General features: G+C 52.8%; 2 protein-coding genes across 2 annotated transcripts in view; both read right to left on the bottom strand.

Moving 5' to 3' along the window:
- LGR4 (leucine rich repeat containing G protein-coupled receptor 4) overlaps positions 1 to 6,273 on the bottom strand; it is a 101,867-nt gene extending 95,594 nt beyond the window's left edge. The window contains 1 exon segment of the mRNA XM_041729769.1: positions 5,970 to 6,273. Coding sequence (XP_041585703.1) covers positions 5,970 to 6,154 — 185 coding nt within the window. The 5' untranslated portion in view covers positions 6,155 to 6,273.
- A 4,405-nt stretch (positions 6,274 to 10,678) lies between these two features.
- Positions 10,679 to 14,508, bottom strand: LOC121476357. Its single transcript, XM_041730317.1, has 4 exons — positions 12,879 to 14,508; positions 11,915 to 12,218; positions 11,482 to 11,597; positions 10,679 to 10,908 (listed from the first exon to the last, which is right to left on the bottom strand). Exons 1-4 carry the CDS (start codon positions 12,973 to 12,975, stop codon positions 10,745 to 10,747), a joined length of 681 nt encoding a protein of 226 aa, XP_041586251.1. The 5' UTR covers positions 12,976 to 14,508; the 3' UTR covers positions 10,679 to 10,744.
- Between the last annotated feature and the right edge of the window lie 83 nt (positions 14,509 to 14,591).

The raw sequence follows: 14,591 nt of genomic DNA, 5'->3' as shown, positions 1-14,591 counted from the left end.
AAAGATGCCCAATGCCAAACCTTGCTGCCGGCTTAGTGCAGAGCCAGAGGACCTGGCTACCGTGTTCGGCAATTAAAATATATAATGGTATCAAAACAAGCTTTAGAGAGTGTAAACAACCAAGCCAAACATTCAGAGTTTTAACTGCTTGTACATGACACAACACACCTCGCGACACTTTAAGAACCTTGCTAAAAAAAAACAATGCCAGCCATACGCAGTGTTTAAGAACAAATACTTGGTTGGGGCCACACACCTGGGTGGCAGGTACCTTTGGCTCAGGTCATGATCCTGGGGTCCTGGGACAGAGCCCCACACGGGGAGGGAGTCTGCGTCTCTCTCTACCCCTCACCCAGCTCTCTCTCGATCTAATAAATAAATAAATTAAAAAAAAAAAAAAAAGGAACAAGTATCTGTGGAGGGAGTGAATCCAGCGTAGACTACTACATAATTACGTCTTGCCATTTAAAAGGGGTATTTGAGTACTACCTTGCTAAAGTCTTCAGAAATTGAGGTTATTAAATGTCTATGAACTATAAAATCATGATCTGTCTCTTGCTAAGGCTGATTTCTAAACTTATTTTGGAACTCACCCAATTTCAGACCATAAAGGTGCTACGTGGCCTTCAGTTTGACCATCAAGAATTCAACACAAAAGGAACGCCCAGAAAGGCAGATAAATCGGCCCTTCTTCCTGTAAGAGTACTGATTTGCTAAATGCCCTAGTATTTTCCTTTTTTTCTCCGGCAGAACTTAAAAATGAAGCTCTGAAAAGAAAACTACAGTTCACTTAACAAAGCTAGGGAGGGAAAGGAAAAAGTCATCCATAGTCTTTCATATACAAGAAAAGCTGCTGGCATTGCCAAAACCCTGAAGCTGCCCGAGACAGTTAAGGCGAGCTAACACCTTCCTAAAGCCAAAACCTTGAGATCTAGCTTAGAAAATTAAAAGAGCAAAGCTGTCTTATCAAGAACACTGGGTTATAATAGTCACATTTTTTAGAGTGAAAGGCACATCTGGCAGGGTTTAACTTTTAACCCAAGTACACCAACAAATAGTGCACTTTTATGGAAATTTGTATATTTTTTATAGAGAAACAGTGACAGCCAGTCTTAGGAAAAAATTTCAATAAATCACCAAAGGATTCTAGAGCCTTACCTGCTTAACCGTTTACACAGGTTCAGAGAAACTCAAAGCAGTGAGAGACATTTGCCATCATCCAACCCAATATCCATCATTTATTGATAAGAAAAAGTGGGAATGAAAGGACAGGCACAAACAGGGAGACCAGAAACCAAAATCCAAACTTGTAGCTGTTGGTACTTTCACTATTTTAAAGATGACTAAAATAAGAATTTGAGAGAGAAACTAAAAGAGGCCAAGAAAATGCCTAAACTTGCCTGGATCCACCTACCAGTACAAAACTTTGATCTTCCCTAAGAGATTAAGCTGTCAAACGTTACCTTACAATTCTAATGGTAAGAGCCAAGGGCCTGGACACTAAATGCTTGTGATACCGTAACTGTCACTAGCATTTAATTCGATTGGAAATCATAAAACATTAGCGGTTATTGCGAAATCTTAAGGAGCCTCGAATAAGAGATTTATGGGTTCAAGTCCCGGGTTTTGTTCAGATCACACCCGGCACACTGCTGCCTTGTGAGGCAGTGAGCTCCCCGTTCAATGGAAATATTCCAGTAGAGCTGGACGGCCGGAGAAGTCTCCTGGGTGGGTGACACATTCCATAATTCAGACTATGCTTCCCTTAAGCAACCGAGAGGATGCAAGAAATGTATAAGAAAAAAAAAATCTAATTCAAGAGAAAGGAAACTCTTGGCAGTTAGAGTTGTTTACTTCCTTGTGGTACAGGTGAAGAAACCCAGGCCCCGAGGGGTTAAGCATGTCACCCACTCAAGGTCACTTGTGTGATTTATTGACAGGTCAGGAAATCAGCTCTCCAAGTCCCAGCAGAACGCTCTTTCCTTTGTATTTAAAGAGAACCCAGCCAGTAGTTCAGCTGGCTTGCAGAATAAAGGATCTAAACGTAAAGATACGGGACGCCTGGGTGGCTCGGCGGTTTGGCGCCAACTTCGGCCCAGGGCGTGATCCTGGAGTCCCAGGATCGAGTCCCATGTCGGGCTCCCTGCATGGAGCCTGCTTCTCCCTCTGCCTGTGTCTCTGCCTCGTTCTCTCTCTCTCTCTCTCTCTGGGTCTCTCATGAATAAATAAATAAAATCCTTTAAATAAATAAATAAATAAATAAATAAATGTAAAGATATTCAAATATTGGCCTAACTTAGCACAAAATGCACTTGTCTGTGATATTAATGATCTCTAGAAAGACACACTACACACTGACATTGAAACTTGAAGATTCTAATTCAGAAATCAAGAGATGTCAAAATCGTACCCTCAAAAACTGGTGCAGACCCTTAGCCACTGATGACTGACCGGCCAGAGAATACAGCAGAGGGTGAAGGAAGCAGAGGAAAATGCTGGCAAATGATACTATGAAGGGAAGAAAAACGTGTCTGGGGTAGTGAAAAAAATACATCTTGAGGAAGAATCTGAGATGCTGCTTCCAAAGGAAGAAAACAGAAGAGATCATTTTTACAAAAAGACCTCGGAGCCTCTTGGGTGACCCTCAGTTCTTTTTTTTTTTTTTTTAACTTTTATTTATTTATGATAGTCACACACAGAGAGAGAGAGAGGCAGAGACATAGGCAGAGGGAGAAGCAGGCCCCATGCACCGGGAGCCCGATGTGGGATTCGATCCCGGGTCTCCAGGATCGCGCCCTGGGCCAAAGGCAGGCGCCAAACCGCTGTGCCACCCAGGGATCCCGACCCTCAGTTCTTTACAGAGAGCTCGGCCACTGGCCCCAGTGCACGGGACCCACGCGCGGTGAAGGTGGGAGAGATCATGACTAATTACATGGAAGCGAGGACGTTGAGTAACTTTCTGTACAGTGTCCAAATTACTGAAACAGAATGATTTTCTTTTCCGAGCGTTAAGCCATACCCACAGGAAACAAGCGGGGCTTTCTACCCTAGGAAGCGCCTTAGCTAGTCATGCATTCTGCAACAAGTCTCCATGGCAAATTTCCTAACACACACTTCTAAACACAAAGAACTCCTCCTCCAAGTGAGTGGTAATGAAGAGGCTTGTGCAACCTCACCCAGAACGAAATTCTGTGCTCCTGGGATCTTTGACGAGAGGATCATAACATGATCGTCACCTTGCCATCCTAAAATTATTAAGAATCATAAAAATCATAGAACTTCTGGAAGCTACAGGCAGGCGGCCTTAGATATAATCTTGTGAATCCAATTACTTCATTTTTCAGACGAGAAAATCGTTAACGCTCCTCTCCCCCACCCCCCCAAATAAAAGGGACAATAACTTGCCCGAGGCCACAAAATTACTTCGTGGTTGGTAAGGACCATGACCACGGCTCAGACCCACCATGGTCTCCATGAAGCCACAGGCACAGGCTGTAATAATTGTAAAACTGGTCATGAGACATGCTCCAGGGTGTGGAGACCTGTGCTGCTCCGGATCCACGGCACCCCACGGCACCCCACGGCGAGGCAGCAACACACACACCAGGGGCCACGTGTGCACAATCCTCTCCCCCGGCCTCCCCGCCACTGGGCCTTCATCTCTTTCTCTCAAGACTCTGGGCGCGCAGGTGACCAAGAGTGACCTGTTTCCATTACTATAGGAATAACCTTGAATCTCTTTGATAAAATAAACTTTGGAATTTTAATACCAGTGAGATCACTTCCCTTAAAACACCCCAGGGTGGACTGTGACAAGCCAGCGTATTGTGACACAGGACTGAGAACTGCTCTTGCAAAATATAAATAATCAGTACAGGTGCAGCCACCAGTGTGAACACGGGGATCCCGTCAACAATGCTGGGGATTACGTCTGACTCTGCCCCCAGACTCGGATAAAGCAGCTTTCAGCAGGAAACAGACACTGTTGGACTGAACAAGTTTAAACGAGCCTACAGGAGGAGCAGCAGTATCCTCTCTCTGGGGCTTTCTCAAATCTGGACAAAAGACTAAATGCTGAGAATGCTGGATTTGGCAATCCTGTGTGGGAATGGCGTCTGACTTCCAAGCCCCGAGTCTGCCTTCCGTGTGGCCTCCAGTTATTCTCTACTCGCTGCAGCGTTTTCAAGGGCCCCCTGTGTACCAGGCCCCGTGGACCGTGGCCCCAAGCTGAGCAAAAGCAAATCTGTGCTCTTGCTCGGTCCCAGGGTCTCCAAGGTGGGATGCAGACATCCCCAGGGGAGCCGAAGAAACCCCATCTACCACTGAGCCAAGAGAAGCAAATAAAAGAACTTTGATTCATCAGCCTCATCTTTTTTGACGTGTATCTGCGTCTGTAGTTTTCCGGGTAACAGGCACGGGTGCGCAGGCTCCGGAAATTAGGAATCGGCCAACAAAAGTCCGGGACCATGGGTCTAGCCCCTTGGTGTGTCACTGTGGCTCACTTAAAGCTATAATGGGGCAGCAGGTCAGAAGTACTTGGAACAAGATCCCAGGTGATCCCAAAGCAATGGGAGGGTGCACACCCACGGCCCCTGCCCGGCCTCATCTCGGCTTTGGAGATTCAGCAAACTAGCTGCTTTCTCAAAATGCAAACCCACTGCCCTTGAAACGCCCTTTAGGTGGGGCAGTCCCATAATATAGGCTTTTGAGAATGAAATGAAGAGTGCTGAGATGAAGTAAGGATCGTGGGGATGTCCGCTCGCTGCAGCTGCAGGTCACGGAGAGCACACCTGCTCCCTGCCACGGGCACTCTAGCCTGGAGGGCGCCAGCCACGGGTTTCCCAAGCCTCCAACACTGAGTTCTGTTGGGCGCCCGGCGGGCACCGAGGCCCCGTGCTACCCCCGGTGCATCCTAAAGATGCTCTGCAGACAGGAGCGCGCTCATCAACGTGTGATCACTTCTTCGTGGTGTTAGGTATGGGTGTAAAAGCCCTTTTAATCCCTGGACAAGTCTCCTCATCAAAACCCGAGGAATCGGCTAGACAAGGTCTCTCCTCCTGGTCACCACAGTAAAAACATGCTTTTCTAGGACTAGAGAGGCTTGAGGGACGTCAGGCAGCGGCGCCTCTTCCTGCACGAATTCCTCAAGCTTCAGGAGACAGGAAGAAGCGGCCCCTGCCCCCTACCCAGGCCTCGGGCCTCGCTTCCCCGCTCGCAGTCCCACCTGCCCACTCACAATGTACCTTTTTGGGGGGCCAAGTCGCTCTTTGCTGCAAAAGCGATTTTCTTTGGTAAAAAGTTAAGTTCCACTCTAGGGGAGGGAAGGACTGGAAGCCCGTAAGTGACACGGGAGGCAGGAAAAATAAGGGGGGGGGGGCCGGGCGGTGAGGCCGAGGCCGGGTCGGGCTGCAGGGGCCGCAGGGGCCTCCGCGCAGCCACCGGGAGGCGCAGCAAGGCCCGGGCTGCAGGGCAAGGACCCCGCGGCCGGCTGCTCCCTGCACCCAGGACCCCTCGGAAGCCTCCGCTCCCGCTGCGAGGGCTCCGCTGGCCACCGCGCCCGGCCCGGCCCGCACCTGCCCGCCCGCGGCCGCCCAGGCGCTGCTTCCCCCCGGCGGCTCCGGCCGAGGCCGCCCCCACCTGCTCGGGCCCTCGCGGTTCTGAACCTCGGGCCGGGGGCGGGGGCAGGAGCGGGGTCTGGGCCCCCACGGCCGCCTCCAGGCCCGGCCCCGCCGCCCTCCCGCGGTGGAGGCCCCGCGCCCCGGCCCGAGGGGGCTCCCGGGGGGGCGGGGGACGCCGCGCAGCAGCCCCACGCGGGTGGCCCGAGCCCGGGCGCTCGGGGGAGGAGCCGCCTCCGGGACCCGCAGCCCGAGCCCTCCGCCCCGGCCCGGCCCCGGCACCCCCGTCCCTGCAGCCCGGCCCCCGCGCCCCGCGCCCCGCGCCCCGCCCCGCCCCGCGCCGCCCGCACTCACAGCGCTTGGGTGAAGGCGCTCAGGCCCTCGGGCACGGCCGCCAGCCCCCTCCCCGAGCAGTCCACCCGCCGGTCGCCGTCGCAGCTGCAGGGCGCCGCGCACAGGGGGGGGGCCGCTCCGCTGGGCTCGGCCGCGCCGCGCAGCCCCAGGGCGAGGAGGCACAGCAGCCCCAGCGGGCCCGGCATCGCGGCGGCGGGCGGCGGGCGGGCCCCGGGGCGGCTCGGGCTGCCGGCTCTGGCTCCGGCTCCGGGTGCAGCTCGGGCTCCGGCTCCGGCTCTGGCTCCGGCTCCGGGTGCAGCTCGAGCTCCGGCTCCGGCTCCGGGTGCAGCTCGGGCTCCGGCTCCGGCTCCGGCTCTGGCTCCGGCTCCGGGTGCAGCTCGGGCTCCGGCTCCGGCTGTGGCTCCGGCTCCGGGTGCAGCTCGGGCTCCGGCTCCGGCTCCGGCTGTGGCTCCGGCTCCGGCTGCGGCTCGGGCTCCGGCTCCGGGTGCGGCTGCGGCTCCGGGTGCAGCCCGGGCGCGGCGGGCACTGCGGCTCCGGCGGCGGCTGCAGCCCGGGCTCGGGCCGGGGCGGGCGTGCGGTCGGCGGGCTCGGCGGGCTCAGCGGCCCGCGGCAGCAGCGCAGGGACGCGGCGCTCGGGCGTGCGGCCCCCCCCGCCGCCCCATGGAAGCGCAGACGCAGCCCCGCTCCTCCCGCGGCTCAGGCCAGCCGGCCCGGCCGTGCGCAGCCGCGGGCGCCGCGCTCGGCCATGGCTCCCGCCCCGGCCCGGCCCCCGGGCCCCTCAGCGCCGCGCGGCGCAGCCCGCAGCCATCCCGCCCCGCCCCGGCCCGCCCCGGCCCGCCCCGGCCGCCGCCCCCCGCGCAGACCCGGGCTCGCCGCCGCCGCCCCGCCCCGCCCCGCCCCCGCCTGGCGCCCCGCTCGGTGCAGGCTGCGCGCCGCGGGCCCCGGCCCCGGGTTATGCAAATCAGCCAGGCCGGTGCCGAGCGCCCGGGCCGCGGAGCGCCATTGGCCGGCGGGCGCCGCGCTCAGGGGCGGGCAGGGCCGGGGCGTGTCCCCGCGCGTGAGTGACAGCGGGTCCCCGGGACGCTCCTCCGCGAGGCCCGCCCGGGCGGTGCAGGGGGGGGGCGGGGAGCTCCGACCCGGCCCGCCCGGGGCACCGCAGCAGCCCCTGCACCCGCGACCCGCGCGGCCCCTGCGAGCTGTGCAAAGCGGAGGAAGGTCTGGAGGAGGAGGGGGCCAGCCTCGACCTCGGGACCTGCGCGCGGGCTGAGGCTCGGCCCCGCACCCGGCGAAGCGGCGCAGCCCGCCCCTGCAGGCCCCTCGCGTCCCCGAGATGCGCGGACCTCAGTGGAGAGGCACCGGGGGGCCAAGCCTTACAAGCAGTGAACCACCCAGGACACGAGGTTTGGGTCCTTCTCGGGGACTTTAACACCCTCAAACGCAGGGATCCCCTAAGAGGCCACGGGGCTGATGCTCCCAAACACTTTTTGCAAATGAGAAAACACTGAGAAGCCAGCAGCAAGTTTGGGGCGTCCCTCCCTCCTGCGGACACCCCCTGGAAGTCATCATTTGCACCCAGTACTGTCTCTCCTCCTTTCCACTGCGCCTTTTGGGTTGCTTTATTATCTACGTCGAGGATGGTTTTCCTGAATGCTTCAAGGCAGGTGGGGTTGAAGATGTGGCTCCCCTGAAGTTCACCACTCACGTCACCTAGGTAAAATTGAAGAAAATGGAAATACATTGAAACAGACCTAAGAAGTTTACAACGGAACACTGCCATCATCTTTGCATCTGAGAGTTTATCTTCAAAAAAAAACAATGCCCCGTTGGGTCCATGACTAACATACAGTAAAGTGATTTATACGCTAGAGAGTGGATAGATGCAAACGTGCTTGGACTTACAGCTTTTAAGAATGACATGTTTCCTCTAATTGTGTGTCTGAAAGAGACCTTACAGATATATGGACAAGCCCCTGGTTTCGTAGATGAGAAATCTGAAGCCCCCAAGTACTGTGCTCTGCCCAGGATCATCACAGGACGACCCGGTCACCCGGCTCCTTGTCTTGTGCCCTCGGAGCCTTCCCTAAATGGGCGCCCATCACCTAAATCGCTTCTATTATTTTCTAGCAACTGCCATGAGAAAGTGAAGTGAGAAAACATTGTAAATTTGGTTTCTTTGATTCTTTTAAGACCGCTCCTTTATAACAACAATGAAAGAGGACAGAATTCCTCCTGCCGAGATACCACTTTCCTATGCTGCTTTAAAATGAGAATTATACATTAGAGTGATTTTTTTTTTTTGCCCCAAATAACTTTTCTCTCTTCTAAAGTAGTGGTTTTTAGACTTCCAGAAGCGTAAGAGTCACATGCAAAGCTTGGTTAAAAATGCAAAGTGATGTAATAGGCTTCGGGGAGCCCAGAAATCAGCATTTTGATGCACATCGCGTGAAAGTGATATGGGTAGTCCATAAGCCACATTTGTCCTTTGCTTCCGAGGAATAAGATGTTAGGGCTGGCAACTTAGGTGAAAGGAGAGATTCAGATTTTGGAGAAAAGAGAGATGTAGATTGTACTGAGGGATGAGTTCCTATTGTCTATCAGGTGAAGAAGGTAAGAAAGGAGGGTTCCAATTTGCAGCTTGTCCAAGAAGACAAAATATCCACAGCAATGGCCTTGCTGTTAGCACGTTACTGTCTCTTACAGTTCCTATATGTGCTTTACCATTGAAGATAAATTGGCCAATTAATCTTCACTTTTTGGATAAGATGTCCTAAGAGAGCAAAACAAATTAATTTTTTAGAGCCTATCCCAGATAACTAGAGAAAAATGATCAGCTCTGGAACCGTAAGGACCTAGAAAGATACGAGGATGAGCCAACATGTGTTAGCAAGCAAACAGGCAGCGGAGACTCTGTTTCCAGACTGGCTCCCCTTCCCCCGTCCTCCCTGCCATGGGTGAGGGCGTGCGTAGCCCCACAGGCTAAGCGAGAGCACGTGTGGCCTGGCTGCAGAGCTTCTGCACACTCCACAGGGCACGCGTGGGCAGGGGCAAGGCCCCCTTTTTGAGTGATGCTCACCTAGGGGCTCTTGGGCAACGGGCACAACAAGGTGACAGACTAGTGGACAAGCCAGACTTTGGTCCCACTCACCTCTTCACCAGGCTGCATAAGTGTCTGCAAAAGGCTCTGGCTGCTGGGCCACGGGCTGCTGTGGAAATAAAAACCGGGAGGTCTTGGGGGCTCTCCCCTCTATGCCGTAATGATTAAAGGCCTCAAACATACGGAATTTCATTTTTATGACTTATTTTCAACTTATAGGAAAAACAAAAATCTGAGTTCACAGCCATCAGCTTAAGATACAAAAATGCCACAAACGTACGTGAAGCTCCCTTTGTACCTCTCTCCAATGTTTGTTGACTTCCCAAGTCAACTCAACCTGGTGGCTTTATGAAATAACGTGTTCATGAAATATCTCATCGTCATTAACTCATCATTATTACATAGCATCCATTTTAAGGATGCACCCCGTATTTATCCATTCTATTATTAATATTAAACTCGTTTCTACTTTTTCTAACAATGCTACCATGAATATTCGTGTACAAGTCCCCTTGTTCACGCATGTGACAGCTTCTCTAACGTGCCTTTCCTTGCTCCACGTGTATGTGTGCGTGCGTGCGTGTCTAGGAGTGAATTGTGTGCACTCACCATTATTGGATATTGTGAAATTGCTTTCAAAAGTGAATGCACTTACTTGTGCTTCCCACGGCGGAGAATAAAAATTCCCATTTCTCTATGCCCTACCAACAGCTGATGTTGCACGACCTAAATGTTCGCAAATCTGATGCATATGAAATGCAATCTCGGTGTAGTTTAAAGTTTAATTTCTCTGATTACAGCTCCATCTTTTCATCTAGTTATTGGACATTCCAGGGCACTCTCCTGTGCATTTGCATTGCCTATTCATTTCCTTTGCCTGTTTGTTTTCTATCGGGTTGTTCATATTTGTTTTCATTTTTAGGGCCAGATAGTTAATACTTTGGGCTTTGCCAGCCATATGGTCTCTGTCACAACTATTCAACTCTGCCAGTGTAGCATAAAAGCAGCCGTAAATGATATATAAACAAATAGATCTGGCTGTGTTCCTATAAGACTTTTTGGGCAAAAATAGATGTTGGACTAGTTCTGGCTCATGGGCCATAGTTTCCCAGCCCCGTTTTATAGGTGCTAAGTGCCTATCGAAGTCTGATTATTTTGGAAAACTACTTGCAGGATTATGTGAAATTCACAGGGACGACACACCTCAAAGGTGATCATCTTTTCCTACAAGTTAAGATCAAGCACTTGCAAATTTCTGGGCTCTGTGGTGAGCTCATACTGAAGCTTATATTGCAGAATGAGCTTAGAAGAGCCCGTTGCAAGGCAAAAAAAAAAATGCTCCCCTTTCTGGAATGAATGGTCCACAAAGAGTCCTGGGCACTCAGGTTTATCTTATTTTGCATCCAAAAGGCACCCCCCAAATTTTTGACCTGAGGCAATCACATGAAAAATGGCTGTTGACTCTATAAAAGCACGAGTGCCAAACCTGCCACTCCAAGTTATAAGCTGAACATGTTTATTAAAGACATATTGATTTGCATACATATATGTATAAATGGGTATCGACATGTACATGTACATAAACATTTCAAAACATGAGAGATCCAGGGAATAAAGAAAGACTATCACACCCGTCAGCAATGCGGTTTATAGCTGACATTGGAGTCCTCAAGGGCTGCTGTTATGCTGTGAGTCCTCCACGTTTGCATTTGGGGCTAGCGGAGCTCCCGCGCTGGTTCAGAGGCTTGCGGGCTTTCCATCCTGGTCTTAAATAGGCACTTTCACCCACGTGTCCTTCTCTTCCGTGACTCACTGTCCCTAGAGTGGTCCTGTTGTGGATACGACCTATTTTTTAGGGATAATTTAAAACAACAACAATCACTTTGAAACACAAAAAATAACAATGTGAAACTTTTTTACTTTTTTTTTTTTTAAAGATTTTATTTATTCATTCATGAGAGACACACAGAGAGAGAGGCAGAGACCCAGGCAGGGGGAGAAGCAGGCTCCCTGCGGGGAGCCCGATGTGAGACTTGACCCCGGGGTCACAACCTGGGCCCAAGGCAGATGCTTAACCGCTGAGCCACCCAGGCGCCCCAAAATTGTTGACATACTAAAAATAATCGCTTCAGTTGCACTTGTGGCCAAATTTGGGCTTCTGGGCCCACTTCGTCTACTGCTATTTGTGCAGAACTGAGAGCCCTTGGGATGTGAGGACAGGCAGCGAGGCTTCTGGAAACCAGCCCTTTTCAAGACGTCACCAAAGAGTCCTTAGATTCCAGACCTGGTTGGACATCGCGGGGCTCAGAGACCCTTTTCAATAGTTCTGAAGACCCATATTGACCCCACATTTCCACACATTTAGGTAAATATCAGAAATATTTGCCTATTCATGCCTAATCCTAAATTCATGCAAACCTGATTTTCTCATCCTGATCTCTCCCAAGAGGAGAGTGACACTCAAGGGAACAGCTTCTGAATGACGGAACCGCATGTGGCTGCCAAGGCCCCAGTGCATCAAGTACCGGCCCGACCTAGACGGAGGGGAAACGCGTCACAGAAGCCAGGCACTGTAACCCGCGCAACAGTAAAGGTTAAAAAAAAAAAAAAATCAGAAAGGAAGTCCAGAAAGATTATAACCTAGTCACACTGAGGATTTGTTAGGGCCAAAGTGTTGATAAAGTTCAGTCACTGACTTGGGTTCCTTTTTACTCTCTCAGGATTCCCAATAAAACTTTGCACACGTGAGGAAGACCGTAGCACGAGACAGCCACGTCAAAGAACTACGTGCAAAATGTGTGCAGCTCACAGAAAAGCGCACAGAGAGGACCAGCCCTGGGCGAGGTCTTACCTGGCTCCCGAAATAGCCTGGAACGTTCTTCTTTGTCTGCAGGAACGGACTTGGGAAGGAATCGGGAAAAGGAGGCGGCAGGAGAAGCTATGGGGGTGGGGAGAGAAGACAGGACGCTCTGCACATCCTGCTCCCGCCTTGCAGGCCGACGACCGTCCACGAGGACACTGCCAGGCCCTGCGTGGGTAATTCCAAGGCCTTTCTTTTTGTCCAGTGGCAGCTACGACGACCCTCCTCACACTAAGGAGGGGCGAGCACGATGAAAACTTGAACAATCCTCGGGCTTTTGAAATGTCTTTACAATCTTTTTTGAAACAAACCAAAAAGTCAGAGACCATGCTTTTTTTTTTTTTTAATATCCCAAATTCATTTTATCTTTAAGCAAGCTCATTGAAATTTTATTTTTATTTTTTTAATTTTTTATTTTTACGTATTGGAGTTCAGTTTGCCAACATATAGCGTAACACCCAGTGCTCATCCCGCCAAGTGCCCCCCTCAGTGCCCGTCACCCCCACCCCCGCCCACCTCCCTTTCCACCACCCCTTGTTCTTTTCCCAGAGTTAGGTGCAGAGACCACGCTTTTTAAAACACAGGCAAGCTACCAACTGTCTGTAATTTTCCAGATTACCTGAGAAAGGAGCAAAGAAAGCAATGGAGACTGGGTCAGTGGTGTTGGGCGTTAGGAAGATGCCAAAAATACTGCTCTGGGAGCTGGGCGGCAAACTCTTACTACTATTTATTAATCTCTTTTTGGCTTCATGTTAGTGTTAAACTATATTAGTTCAGTTCATAGAAGACAATGAGGAAAGTTAAAAAATTTCAATGTGAAAGCGTGAATGGAGGACCTTGAGGTGACGGACACACACACACACACACACAGTTTCCAGTGAGCCCTACAGCCAGTGCGGGGTTCGAACGCATGCCCCGGTGATCAAGAGTCACATGTTCTACCCACTGAACCCACCAGGTGCCCCGAGGTGACAGAGAAACATATTATCGTCACTTGGCCAGTTTGCTCCTTTTATTTGAGAATAACACAAACTTGCGAAGATTTCTAACATTTTTCTGGATTTTTTTTTTTTTTTCTTTTGTCCAAGCAATTTTTACCACCTTCCTACTCCTGAGACTCTGCTCTGCTGGGGAATAAAGAGTTTAGGTTAGTGCAGGGCAGTCCGCCGTCAACACCGGAGGAAGATGCCTAAAACTGGCCCGTGCACTGGTTCTGATGCCCTCGGCCTGGGGTGGGCCCGGACTCAGTACCTCAAAGTCCCCGATGCCGAGGTCGTCTCCCACCCCAGTGTCCCACGCTCTGCTAGAAGATTGTGCCCGCTGGCTCCCTGGGAGCAAACCCGACGGCAGGATGGCTCGGCCTACTGGGGGAGCCGGGAGGGTACGGAGGGCGATGCTTCTGGGGAAATTGGGGAGGGGACGGGCAGAGTGAGACGCGGAGCCGCGGGACGAGGGACGGAGACACAGGTTTGACTCCAGGCCGGAGAGAAGGAAGGGCGAGGGTGGCTGAGTGTCCGTCAGAAGGGCGCTTCCATCCCCGGCTGGGGGAGACCCCCCGCGGAGAGTCCCTTGTCTCCTGAGTCTCCAGCTGCTGTGCTGGTCACTGACCGGGTCCAGCCCAGCGGGGCTGTTGGCCACTTGGCCTCCCTGGGGTCCGAGGTGCGTGTCCACGGCCGAAGAGCCTCTGCCGAGGCCCGCCTCCCTTCAGGCGCCTCCCAGTCCACCTTAATTTATGGAATCTAGAAAACTTAGGGCTAGAAAGGACCTTAAGGCTTGTTCAACCACCTGCCTGAGGCTGCAGAACGGGCCACAGCTCTGTGTCACTCTGGGATCCGTGGAGGAGCAGCACATCATGCCCACCCTGGCCCAGGCCATCCACGGGCCGCGGACCTCCAGAAAGCACCAGCCCGTGTGGTGCCCGCTGCCTCCTGGGGGCTGGGAAGCGCCAGAAGTACAAGGACACGCGCAGCACGTGTGTAAAACCCCGGCGTGCAGGAGGGAGGACGAGGCAGGCACACAGGGGGACGGTCAGCCAGTGAGCCACGCCCTGCGCCAGTGGCTCCACAGCCGGGTTACTCTGTGTTTTTAACTTGTAGGGAAAAGAGAAAATTCTTCACACATTTACTGTCCCACGAAGCGAGACAATCGCAAGGCCTCAGATGGTCTTTGGTTTATTTACGGAACGTGCCGTCCCCTCTGAAAGGACCTTTCTCTCCATCAAACATCCTGTCTGGGCCCCGGGGAAGATAAGGAAGAGGCCGAAAGCCAAAGATCCGCCCCAGTCAACTGATGTGGTCGGGAGTCGAGGCCTGAGATGACACCACGCGACCCTGCGCCGCACCTGCCCGCTCTGCCCAGCCGGGGCCACCTGTGGCCGCCCAGGCTCGGCTGTGGGCAACTTGCAGAGGGAGGTCTGGCTTCCTTCTAGGACTGTTTGAGTCTCCTCGGTGACAAAATTTTGAATTTTATAAAATACATTTGATTTTGCATTTAAAAGAAAAGATTGTACAGAAGAAGCTGTTATGTGACCACAGAAGGTGCGCAGCACCCTTGCGGCTGCTGTGGTGCTCCTCCCGCCCCCCGTGGCCCTCCTCCCGCCCCCCGCGGCCCTCCTCCTCCCCCCCCCCGCGGGCCCTCCTCCTCCCCCCCCCCCGCGGCCCTCCTCCTC

The sequence above is a fragment of the Vulpes lagopus genome, chromosome 15 (assembly GCF_018345385.1).
Source record: "Vulpes lagopus strain Blue_001 chromosome 15, ASM1834538v1, whole genome shotgun sequence".
NCBI classification, from domain to species: domain Eukaryota; kingdom Metazoa; phylum Chordata; class Mammalia; order Carnivora; family Canidae; genus Vulpes; species Vulpes lagopus.
This window is presented reverse-complemented; position numbering and strand designations above follow the sequence as displayed.